Raw genomic sequence first — 13,280 nt, forward strand, 5'->3', positions numbered from 1 at the left:
GGCAGAGGAACTGTATAGGCGGGAGAGGGTGTCAGGCTTCACATCTTTGGACCCTGGGCGGTAGGAAATGGTGAAGTTGAATCTTGTAAACAATAAAGCCCACCGGGCCTGTCTGGAGTTAAGGTGCTTGGCTGTACGGAGTTATTCCACATTTTTATGGTCAGTCCAAACCAAGAATGGCTGTTCTGCTCCTTCCAGCGCCATCTTGACTGACAGGAGTTCTCGGTTGCCTGCGTCGTAGTTCCTCTCTGCAGGTTTGAGACAATGGGACAGGAAGGCACAGGGATGAAGCTTTTGGTCCTGGGCTGTTCGCTGGGACAGGATGGCCCCCACTCCAACATCAGAAGCATCAAACTCTACTACAAATTGACGGGATGGATCCGGATGGATGAGGATGGGTGCTGTGGTGAACCAATGCTTTAGGTCCACTAAGGCTCTGTCGACTGCTGGAGACCATGTGAACGGTACCTTGGGAGAGGTGAGTGCAGAGAGGGGGGCCGCCAGGGTGTTGTAGCCCCGAATGAAACGGCGGTAGAAGTTAGTGGATGCCAGGAAACGTTGTAACTGCACCCTGGATGTAGGTTGAGGCCACTCTACCACTGCTTTCACTTTTTCAGGATCCATTTGGACATTTCCATCAGCGATGACATATCCCAGAAAGGAGGAGATTGTAAAGCGGTGGAACTCACTTCTCGGCTTTCACGAACAATTGGTTTTCCAGAGGTGCTGAAGGACTTGTCTGACATGAAGAACGTGTTCTTGGGCACACCGGGAAAAAAACAGAATGTTGTCAAGGTAGACGAACATGAAACGGTTTAGCATGTCCCGGAGCACATCGTTTACCAGAGCCGGGAAGACAGCTGGGGCGTTGGGGAGTCCAAACGGCATGACCTGGTACTCATAATGTCTGCTGGCTGTGTTAAAGGCTGTCTTCCACTCATCTCCTTCGTGTATCTGAACCAGGTGGTAGGCATTCCAAAGGTCCAGTTTGGAAAAAATGGTGGCCCCCTGGAGAGGTTCGAAAGCCGAGGAGAGTAGTGGTAGGGGGTAACGATTCTTGATCATTATATCATTCAGACCCCAGTAGTCAATGCACAGACGCAGGGTCTTGTCCTTCTCCATGAAGAAAAATCCTGCGCCGGCAGGAGATGCAGGCGGACGGATGCCTCCAGTAGTCAGAAAATCCTCAATGTATTCCTCCATGGCCTTGGTCTCCAGGCCGGATAGAGAATATAGCCGACCACGAGGTGGTGTGGTGCCTGGGAGGAGATCAATGGCACAATCATAAGAACGGTGCGGGGGAAGAGAAGTAGCCCATGCCTTACTGAAGACCTCAAGGAGGTCATGGTACTCAGTGGAGATGGCAGAGACATCTATGGCTTTGCTTACGTCCTGAGGGGAACGTCTCAAGGACGGCTGCACCGCTTTTAGGCAATGAGAATGACAAAACGGGCTCCAACCCAGGATGTAGCTTGTTGTCCAGTCAATAACAGGATTGTGTTTCTGGAGCCAAGAAGATTCCAAAACCACAGGAACATGGGGGGGATAAAAAAAACAAATAGATGAGGTGGAACTGTATGGTCTCACTGTGGTTTCCTGATACCCGTATATGAACGGGCATTGTGCAACGGGTGACTCTTCCAATAGAGTGGCCATCCAGTGCCCTTGCATCCATGGGGACAGAGAGTATTTGAGTGGGTATACCTAATTCAGAAACCATAGTAGCATCCATAAAACTTTCATCAGCCCCAGAGTAAATGAGCACCCGGAGAGACTTAGACTGGTCTCCCCACAGCAGAGTCACAAAAAAAGGTGGATGGGTGATGAAAGTTAAGGGATCCCAGTCTGGCTCACCAGAGTACTTGTACCCACTAAGGAAAGGGTTTCTTAACTTGGCAAGTGGCTATATGATGTCCCGCCCCTCCACAGTACAGACAACAGTTCGAATTCAGCCTACGTGAGCGTTCCCCAACCGATAACCTAGCTCTTCCCAGTTGCATGGGCTCAGGAGTATCCAACTCACCCGTCGCCGATGATTATCTGGGAACCTCGGGTGTTTTTGGCTCTCCTCAGAAATACAAACTTCGGGGATTTCCAGATTCCTTCGGACAGGCGCCAGGATCAGCAGATGAACAAGTGTTCCCAAGACCCGACCTCCTCTCACACCGGCATTCTCGTAGGCGCCCCGCAATCCTAATCGTCAGGGCGATGAGGGAATCGAGGTCCCATGGTATTTCCCAGCGCTGCGAGCTCGTCCTTTATCCCCTCTGCCAGTTCGTGGAGGAAGATGTCAAACAGAGCCTCCGGATTCCATGAACTATGTGCGAAAATCTACTGCGTAGTCTGCCACACTATGGGAGTTCTGATGTACCTGCAGTGGTTTGAGCCGCCTCCCTCCCGGGCACCGGAGAACCGAAAACCTTCCTCCCTTCTGCCATGAATTCCTCCAGGCTATGGCACACAGCAGATTGCTGCTCCCACACAGCCGTTGCCCAGGAGAGCGCCCTTCTGGACATTAGCATGATTAAATACGCTATCTTCGATCGGTCCGACGGGAATGAAGAGGGCTGGAGTTCGAAAATGATGGATCACTGGGAAAGGAACGCCCAGCAGGTACCAGGATCGCTTGCATAATGCTCCGGAGGTGGTAAGTGGGGTTCTCGAGGAGCCGGGGTAGGTTGAATAAATCCACTAGTAGTAGAAAGGTTGCTGGGTGGTTGGGAGGTCTCAGAGGTGGCGGGCTGCCTATGAGCTAACTTACTGATTTGCTCCATAATAGCCTTGAACCCTTGGTCGTGGCGTTCCGTCAGGGAACGAAGCCCTTCCAAAAGGTCCAGCAGTAGCTCCTCATGCCTCCCAATGGTGGCTCCCTGTAGGGAGACAGTGGCGGAGCTGGTCCAAGTCTGCTGGGTCTGTCATGGCCGGTTCGTACTGTAAGGGCACAAGGCAAGACCCAGGGCTAGGAAAAAATAGAGACTGGCAAAAATAGGAGCTAGGAAAACCCCTGGTTGACTTGGCAAAACAAGACGAACTGGCACAGAGAGACAGGAAACACAGGGATAAAAAACACCGGGGATAATGGGGAAAACAGGTGACATCTGGAGGTGGGTGGAGACAATCACAAAGTCAGGTGTAACAGATCAGGGCGTGACACTTGTCCGTGGTGTTTTTTGATTTTTTTTTACCCATTTCAGATTTGTCTGGGTTGGTTCTACTGGGGTTTGATTTTCTATAAGGCTTTCATGTCATGTTATTCAGGTGGATTTTGACATGTGCACGCTATGCTACAGTAAGGTGTTTATCTGACCTTTTATTGCCAAATAAGATGTTATATTTGATATACAACCAACTTTTTTATTTACTTGTAATATATTATATTTATTTGTATTTTAGTTGTTACTGTTTTCTGTCATGGCATGTTCTAACACATCCAATCTCTCCTGTCATCTAAACCCACATCAACTCTTTGGATTTTGTCCCAAAAAAACACTAATTATTCAGAGATATTCTAACAATGAACCAATTCCCTGTTGTCTCTATGTAGCCTACCATTATCTTAAATTACAACTTATCTGTTAGTTTACCTCTATATCTGTCGTCTCTGATGATGTGAACTCTCTACTAACCAGCAAGCAGATTTCCCTGAGGCAGCCTATCAGAGAGCAGAGCTCACTACACACTACTTAGTAAGGTTGTAGCTGCCTGCATGCGCTGGCATCCATGCCTACTCAGCAGAACCAGGACAACTGTCAAACTGTAATCATCTGTGCTCTCTGCAACCTTATGCCATTAATACTGTGTAGGCTAAACATTCCGTGCTGAGATTACCTTCGTATTAAGGAAGGGTTTTACCTTTACCCTGGCATCCGTTCGACTAGATTAGAGGTAATTTGTCACCAGTGTGGGATCATCTAAGCATCATTTACTATAAGCATGTGAAGAGATTAACAGAGAGAGAGAGAGAGAGGGGGGGAGGGACAGCAATATGAGAGAGAAAGAGGGATAGCAACAGCAATGAGAGAGAGAGAGAGAGAGAGAGAGAGAGAGAGAGAGAGAGAGAGAGAGAAAAACAGCAATAGGACAGCGACAGAGAGAGCTTGTGAGGCTTCTGACTCTCCCAATGCAGACTGACAGACCGTTGTACTGCAAGGCACAGCACAGCAGAGTGCACATGTGGAATCATGCTGATGAACTACGTCCTATCTAACTAAGGAGCTGGGCTTTGTCTAAAGATACTTTTTTCTTGTAGGCGACAGACAGCTAATCCTCCGTGTCCGGTCAAGACTTGGCACTCAGACTACTGAGAGTTTGATTACCAACTGGACTGACAGAAGTGTGTGAGAGAGAGGAGCCAGCTAGACGGATATACAAGACGCCCTGGAGTATCTGACCGGAATTCGTGTTGACGGTGGAAAGATGACATCCAAGTCGTCCAGGCTGGGCAGACCCTCATCGGCAGGGTCCAAGCAGCCCTCTCAAAGGAAGGATTGCCCGGTGGGTAACCGCTCCTGTATGCTGCGGGTCGGGGAGAGGCTGATGAGGGCTGGGAGTGAGGGGAACCTACATGTAGTGAGACCCAAACCTGTCCAGCAGACACCCCTGGAGGAAGGACACCAACAGTCCGGCTCCATCACACCCAAAGGTAGGAACTCTCAAAGTCTTTAAGCTTATAGTCTAAGGCACTTACTACTGTACTGCAAGACTTTAGTAGTAATTTACTAACTCATTGTTTTCTGATGATGTACTGTATGAGCCATAGGATATTGTATTGACAATGACATTGTGTCAAAGTCAATACACCACAAATGAAATCTGATTATGTATAGTGTTACAGTGCTACTGTAGCCAACCGTACATGCCTCTGTGCATCAGTCATGATCACCCCACCAACACTCTCACACTCTCTTTATCGCCCTCACCTACACGCTGACACGCAGGAAGGCAGGCAGGCAGGCAGGCAGGCAGGCAGGCAGGCAGGCAGGCAGGCAGGCAGGCAGGCAGGCAGGCAGGCAGGCAGGCAGGCAGGCAGGCAGGCAGGCAGACAGACAGACAGACAGACAGACAGACAGACAGACAGACAGACAGACAGACAGACAGACAGACAGACAGACAGACAGACAGACAGACAGAATTACTGTACAGTATGTGGAGGGCTTAGATCACCTTGTCAGAGGGCTATTTTGTATTGTCATGCATTCCTGGGTGAAGCACGAGTCTGGCCACATTGTTCTGCCTAGGCCCCCTCAGCGGCCAGTGGATTAAGCCCTGGGGTCAACCCTTTTAGCTCTCATTGTGCTGATTAGTTACATTCCCCCTCTTATCATCACATTCTCTTTCAGTAAAGTTGGGTTAATCTCCTGCCCCGGTTCAAAAGCAACTGCTGCTGCAGACCCTCTGATTGCAAATTGTACCGTTTTGAATTGAACCTTGCCAACTCTGCAGCTGGAATCAGTCGCATAGAGAAAAAACATTTCTCACACTATCCAGGGTACAAATGAGGCTGTGAGTGAACTCAGATTCCCTCTAGGTTTAATATATAATTTGAGCTGACAAACAATGGCTGCGATACATGGCCTATAGCTAACAGATGACATTTCCTGTGGCTGTCTATCAATCGTCAGTTGCTGCCAGTGGCAGGCTTAACACCATGTATTTGGAGAAAGATCTGAACACTAATCCTCTGCTCTCCTCTCAGGACATGATACAAGACTGTTCTGCTAAACTACCCTTTAACCAGCCTATTTTTGAAATGTCTTCCCTTTCTCCATACATTGTGACAAACTCTATTTCTCACACTGAGCCCTCGGCTTAAAATCCTCTCACACTTGCTGTCACATGCAAGTGACATAGAGTAGACTTAAAATAGAATAGAATAGTACTGAACCTGGTCTTCTATCGTGAGTGATAGTAGTCTAGCAATTTAGTTGGGAGCAAATAACCTGTTGAGTTTTAGTGTGTGAATGATTCATCATGAGGGCCATCCCAGCCATGGTTCGCCTGCTTAACAGTTGAGGATGATCTCATCTTTTATTGTCTACATCTGTTGTTTATTGTGTTTTAGTTAGTATTGTCAATTGTAATATTCAAATGTAAGTTGTAGCTACTCACAATTCACCATGTTGCTGCCAGTTGCTCCATATATTTTTTGTCAAATAATAATTATACCGTTTTCTTTTGATCTAAATCTTTTGCCGCATCTCAATGCCTGCCACTGGACACAGTCTGGTGGTAATTATCAGTGCATATGTCAATATCTAAGCTACAAGATCACCCAAAACTGCAGTATTAACCCGATGACTTTTGTGCCTTCTAACCCCTTTTATACATCGGCTGTTTAAGCTACAGACTGGGTTGTACCATTGGATTCGTATATTTCTTTCTGCATCCGTAGATACCAACCATTAGCCTGTGTGATTAACGGGGGCTGAGCTACAGTGGTGTTTGTGAGACAAGGACAGATCCCGAAGGAGCCGCGGGGCCTGGTCTTTTTACAAAATTGTCTGTAGAGTCCAAATGATTTGAGCTACAAACTATTAAAAGCAATCTATGAAAATCTGAGACTCCCACGAACACGCACATTTTGCTCTATGACTCTCAAGCTACACAAGAGTCGTTAGAAGGTAAGGGGTTCTTCTACATAGAAGATCATAGGAAATCACAGGACATACTGTAGTGTCTATGATACTGTAATAAGCTCACATAGTTGCTGTCACAAACTCCACACTCCACACAGTTGTCATTGAGTAGTTAGATATTCATTTCCCATTGAGCAAACAATTTCTGTACTTACAGTATTCATATAAATGAATTGTTATCAGGTTTTGCTTTGGCGGACCTTAGTTTTTATTGACATTTGTCAATAAAAGTCATGAATGTAACTGTTTATGTCAAATTGTTATCTGTTCTATTTGTAGCCCTGGTTGTCCTGAAAATAATTGTAAAACACTTAATTGAGAGGCTAAATATAAGGGGGTACACGCAGATAAATGAAAAGCCAATTTTTTGCTGGGGTCTTGGGGCTGATAGGGTTAAAGAAAAGACAGTTCTCAACAGGCTTTCTCAGGTTTCAGCTTTAAAGTGGATGCCTGTTTTTTAGATAAAGATACCGGTGTCTTCATCAACACCTTGTCTCCAAAGATCGAGATGGGTTTCTGAGCAAGTGTTGACAGGTTTTAAAGTTCATACTTTTAAACATCAATATCCACTAGATTAAACTAATGGGCAAATCTGATGGTATTATTATCAGAATAATGATCCACTGAAATGTACAATCCTCTTGTGAAATTTAACCTAAGTGCTCTGTCAATTGCAACATGAAGACTGTTTGTCATGATGTGGAGTAGAAATGGATTTAGGATGTGAATTATACTTTTTTCATTACATTGTATCCTTTATTGCCTAAAAAACCCTCATCTGTGCATTATTGGATCTAACAGACCTTTTTCATTTTGACCAAGGCACTTCATTTTCAGTTACGTAACCCATGTGATCTGTTAATTATGGCAATCCTTGTGTCATCTCAGGCAGCAGCCTAGCTCGCAGACCTTGATTCTGATTCGCTCTGACAGCTGCGTGATTTCAGATCAGACGGAAATCTGCCCGGTCCCGTCCGTCCCAACCCCCACCTCCCACCTCTACAGCCTCTACACTACAGTCCTAATGACGTGTCTTTTTTATAGCCACAACAGTGATGCATACTTTCATGAACTCAACACAACATCTGAAACAGCTGCTCAGTTGATTTAGACTTCATTTTGTTCCCTTGTTAATAATGATTTAGGTGATACTGGCATGACATGGCTATTTCTGTGGCTTTGGTTTAGTCTCGGGATGACATGCATACAGATGACATCATCGAGGCCAATGTTCTCATAAACAATAGAAATTCCTGCTCTCCCATTCGGAAAACCATCCCTAATTCTCCACATTACTCCTTATAACTAGAACTGTGCCCCTTCTCTTCCAAGTTTATGATTGACTCAGATTGCCTTAAGTAACTACCCAGCTACCATGCAGATATTTACTTTAAAAGAACCCTTTAAAATGAAAGTTTTCATTGCCGTTTGTTTTTCTTCCCTCTGCTAGATTCACAGGCCAACAGAGGAGCGTACACACAGCCTGTAGCTGTATGTTATTATAGCTAATAGAGCCACCCAGGCTAAAAAAAAAATGTCATACAAATTCTGGATGTCCCTCTCTCTTGGTGTCCATAACCTGTTACAGTAAGTATGTAAGGACATTCATGTTACATGCTTTTATTGTTGTAACGTTTTGTTGCACACCATATGCTTGACAGCCCCCACCAAGACAGTTATTAAAAACACTCCCCCGCATACTAGTGCTGGGGGCATAATGTGAGATCTAAGTCATGCAACAAGGATGAATAAGCTAGGGAGAGAAGAATAAGCACATTCTGTATAAACTGATTAGAGCGTACCCTAAAGCCATGCTTGGTCAAGTTCACACGAGGTTACTGAAACTATTGTACTTAAAATGTATTTACCTAGTCTTTGTGATAGCATGCCAAATTACCTATAAAGAAAATGTATTTGGAAACTGTGGTTGGCAAAGTTAATAACAGCTGATAATGAGCATAATAGGGCATGTATTATTAGTATTAAACAGTAAAGGATCAGTTCAGACTTCTATGCTATTTATAAAATGCTACCCTGAACCAAGCAACAGGTTGATGTCATGTGAGGCATCGATTATTGTGAAAGTCTGTGTTTATTAGGTGTTTTATTGCTACAGTATGCCAACAGTGTTATACTGTATATAGTAGGCTATAGGCTATTTCAGGCAGCACATCAATTCCACCCTCTCAACATCGTTGAAAACTGACTGAAGGGTCAATTAAGTAAATTACATTGAACACAGGTTTTGATTTAAAGCGGGTGTGGCGTACCTCCCCATGTCTTTACATGAGATGGATACGGGAATAGGTTTTTGATTAAATTGTTGGGCAATCTAGATAATTGAAAGATAAGTGAAAATTCACTTAACAGACAGGCCAACATCCTTCAGGAGTGTAAAAAGGGGAGGGGAAATCCTTGGGATAACTTGTGTTAAAGTCAGTGATCAGTAGGGCTGTATGAGTTGATAGAGCTAGGCTCTTTCCAAATGGCACCCTATTCCCTACACAGAGAACTACTTTTGACCAGATCCCTTGGTGCACTACATAGGAAAAGGGATCCATTTGGGATGCATAACTAGTGAACGAGGGGTCTTAAAAGGATGGGGAAGTAGCCTTGTGAGCAGACAGAAAGGAAGAGTAAAATATTACTACGGTATTGCTTTGCTCTCCCAGGACTCATCTTTCAAAACGGACTCATAAGATATTTTTTTTCTAGCTCATGAGGGTTTATAAAACCTTGTCACATACTATTTCATAGCATATTTTCAAGGCTGAATGTCCAAGCCTTCAGACTCAGTGAAGTGCATCAGATAAGTCTCACAATATCAACAATATGTAGTCTGCCTCCTCTAGACCAGACTGCCTTTATACCCTATAATTAGGGGTTCACAGGATTCTGTTGTTCTTCTCAGATGTTTTTTTTTTTCATTGATCAAATAACTAAAGTATACTGTAGCTTGGTAACTTATTTTCTAATTACCAATCTATACTTGAGTTATTTGACTTTGTATGTAGAGGCCATGAGTAACTTGGTCAAAAAGAATGGCACCAATTGGCCTATATGCGGTCTCACTTAAACCCAAATATCCGTCGCCCCGTTTGACCTAGAGGCTTGAAACTTTGTACTGTATGTAGGTGTATTTCTTCATGCTGAACAAATTTGCCTCAAGGACCCATAAATTCTGTTAGGACAGATTTTCCTCCAACCTGGACATTTTGGAAAGCTTCTCATGAACCTTAAGTCCAAATAACATCAAATTCGGGTATGTAGACCCATGTTACCTCCTAACTTATACTGAACAAAAATATAAAGCAACATGTAAAGTGTTGGTCCCATGAGCTAAAATAAAAAAATCACAGAAATGTTCCATATGCACAAAAAGTTGTGCACAAATGTGTTTACATCCCTGTTACTGAGCATTTCTCCTAATTGAATGTTAATTTCTCTACCATAAGCCACCTCCAACGTTGTTTTAGAGAATTTGGCAGTACATCTAACCGGCCTCACAACCGCAGACTTTTTCTGTCTGTTATAAAGAGAAAAACTAATTCCGATTGGCTGGGACTGGCTCCCCAGTGGGTGGGCTTGGCTCACAAGTGGTTGGGCCTATGGCTGCGCTCCTGCCTAGTCATGTGAAATCCATAGATTAGGGAATAATGAATTTATTTCAATTGACTTGTATTTCCTTGTATGAACTGTAACTCAGTAAAATCTTTGAAATTGTTTGATGTTGCGTTTATAGTTTTGTTCAGTGCAGTTTGAGAAAAGCTAAGGGATTGATTAAGAGATGGCTGAGTTACAGTCAAAAGTGTTCGCTGCTCTGGTACCCCTATGGTGGAACAAGCTCCCTCACGACGCCAGGACAGGGGAGTCAATCACCACCTTCCGGAGACACCTGAAACCCCACCTCTTTAAGGAATACCTGGGATAGGATAAAGTAATCCTTGTAACCCCCCCCCCCCCAAAAAAAGATATAGATGTACTATTGTAAAGTGGTTGTTCCACTGGATATCATAAGGTGAATGCACCAATTTGTAAGTCGCTCTGGATAAGAGTGTATGCTAAATGACGTAAATGTAAATGTAAATGTTATTGATAAATCAGGAAATCTGATTTTACGTGTTCATTTAAATCCTTTGTAAATCCTCTCTACTGAAACTTTTTGGCGTCATCAAAGACATTACCATGATGAACCATGTTAAGTTTGGCATTGATATAAAAAAGCAAACTATTAACAATTAACGTTTTTGACTATGGAACGCTTATGCTTAAAATAATCATAAAAAATCTTCTCGTAGACTAAAAGTCAGATTCACTCCAAATTTGGTCTTTGCACTCATCACAATAGTCCCTAAAGAGTTTGGAATTCAAATCTGGGCTTTGGCTGGGCCACTCAAGGACTTTTACATTCTAAGGGGCCTAGCCCAAACCATGAAAAACATCCCCAGACCATTCAGGTAGGTAGCGTTCTCCTGGCATTTGCCAAACCCAGATGCGTCCGTCGCACTACCAGATGGTGAAGCGGGATTCATTATTCCAGAGAACGCGTTTCCGCTGCTCCAGAGTCCAATGGCGGCGAGCTTTACACCACTCCAGCCGATGCTTGGCATTGTGCATGGTGATCTTAGGCTTATGTGTGGCTGCTCAGCCATGGAAACCCATTTCATGAAGCTCCCGACGAACAGTTATTTTGCTGACGTCACTTCCAGAGGCAGTTTGGAACCCAGTAGTGAGTGTTGCAACCGAGGACAGACTATTTTTACGCACTTCGCACTTCAGCAGTCCCGTTCTGTGAGCTTGTGTGGCCTACCACTTCGTGGCTGAGCCGTTGTTGCTCCTAGATGTTCCACTTCACAATAACAGCACTTACAGTTGACCAGGACAGCTCTAGCATGGCAGACATTTAACAAACTGACTTGTTGGGAAGGTGGAATCCTATGACGGTGACACATTGAAAATCACTGAGCTCTTCAGTAAGGCCATTCTACTGCCAATGTTTGGCTATGGAGATTGCATGACTGTGTGGTCGATTTTATACACCTGTCAGCAATGGGTGTGTCTGAAATAGCGGAATCCACTAATTTCAAGGGGTGTCCACATAGTTTTGTATATATAGTGTATGTAAATTAGATATTTCTGTATTTCATTTTCAATAAATAAGTCAACTTTCTGAAGGCACTGTAACCTAATATACTAAGAAATACTTCCAACATCTTCTTCTCATGAAACACAAGACCAAATGACAATTATTGGGGAATGTAGACCCATGGTACATGTCTGATTTTACATGTCCATTTAAACCACTGTATATCCACTCCACAGTGGCCTATCAAACTTGTCATTGATATCATGGATGTCCCTAAGATGAACCACACTGAATTTGGAAACTATAAACAACTAATTATTTGCATATGTAACTTTAATGCTCAAAATCATCTGCAACCATCTTCTCCTCGCGAACCATACATCAGATTCACTCCGGATGTTGTATTTAGACTCATTACATCAGTATTTAATGGTTTTGAGAAAAAAGTACCTATAGATGCACGCACTGTACCTATAGATGCATGTTAGCGCATATGCTAAGTTGGGCACACTACACCACTAGATGGCACCATATCTCACCAGGGCTATAAGAACTGAATCGATGGACATGGGGCCATGAAATTTGGTATGTGAACATATTGTATATGTCCTTAGAAGCTGTGAGAATATAAAGTCACTGCAAAATTAGATGGCTGCACCAGACCAGTTTGTGGCACTATAGATGTCATTGGCACCAGTCGCACCATAGGATATTAGAGCAAAAACTATTGATCAAGTGGACTTTGTCTCATGCTGTCACGTCCTGGCCAGTATATAAGGTTAATTGTTTTGTAGTTTGGTCAGGGCGTGACAGAGGGTATTTGTTTTATGTGGTTCAGGGTGGTGTGTTTGATTAAGGGTGTTTGATTTAGTGTTTCCGGGGTTTTGGTTTATAGTCTGTTTATGTATTTCTATGTCTAGTCTGGTGAGTGTGTTTCTATGTTGGTTAATTGGGATTGGGACTCTCAGTTGAAGGCAGGTGTTGTCTATCTGCCTTTGATTGAGAGTCTCATATATAAGGGTGTGTTTGTGTTTGGGATTGGTGGGTGATTTGTTCTGTGTTCAGCCCTAGGCTTTGCCAGACTGTTTAGTTGTTCGTTCGTTTTCGTGTTTTGTTGTTTTGGAGTGCTCTTTTGATAATTTAAATAAAAGTCAAAATGAGCATACACGTACCTGCTGCATTTTGGTCCTCTTTCACCGACGACAACCGTGACAGAATCACCCAACACTCAAGGACCAAGCAGCAGAGGAAGGAGCAGACGGCGTTCGAGTTGGACTGGCGGGAGAAGTGGACTTGGGAGGAAATTCTGGACGGGGCCGGACCTTGGCATCAGGCTGGGGATTATCAGCGCCCGCAGTGGGAAATTGAGGCAGCCAAGGCGGAGAGGCGGTGGTACGAGGCCAGAGTGGACGCGCTGAAGGAGATGCACGAGAGGCACCCCCAAGAAATTTTTTGGGGGGGGCACACGGGTAGTTTGGCTAGGCGAAGGAAGAGCCGGAAGCCAGCTACCTGTGGTTATATGGAGGAGCGTATGAGGTGGGGAGCGCCATGTTTTGCTG

The 13,280-nt window shown here is 44.3% G+C and overlaps 1 protein-coding gene across 4 annotated transcripts in view; it reads left to right on the top strand.

Annotated features, from left to right (window-relative positions):
* The first annotated feature begins 4,200 nt into the window (after nucleotides 1–4,200).
* Nucleotides 4,201–13,280, top strand: part of LOC115157045 (sickle tail protein homolog) — an 88,488-nt gene continuing 79,408 nt past the window's right edge. For 3 of the 4 annotated variants that reach the window (XM_029704924.1, XM_029704928.1, XM_029704927.1), the window contains exon 1: nucleotides 4,201–4,642. In XM_029704924.1, coding sequence (XP_029560784.1) covers nucleotides 4,417–4,642 — 226 coding nt within the window. In that variant the 5' untranslated portion in view covers nucleotides 4,201–4,416. The remainder of the gene's footprint in view (nucleotides 4,643–13,280) is intronic. The other variant, XM_029704925.1, reaches the window with a different exon arrangement.

The sequence above is a fragment of the Salmo trutta genome, chromosome 21 (assembly GCF_901001165.1).
Source record: "Salmo trutta chromosome 21, fSalTru1.1, whole genome shotgun sequence".
NCBI classification, from domain to species: domain Eukaryota; kingdom Metazoa; phylum Chordata; class Actinopteri; order Salmoniformes; family Salmonidae; genus Salmo; species Salmo trutta.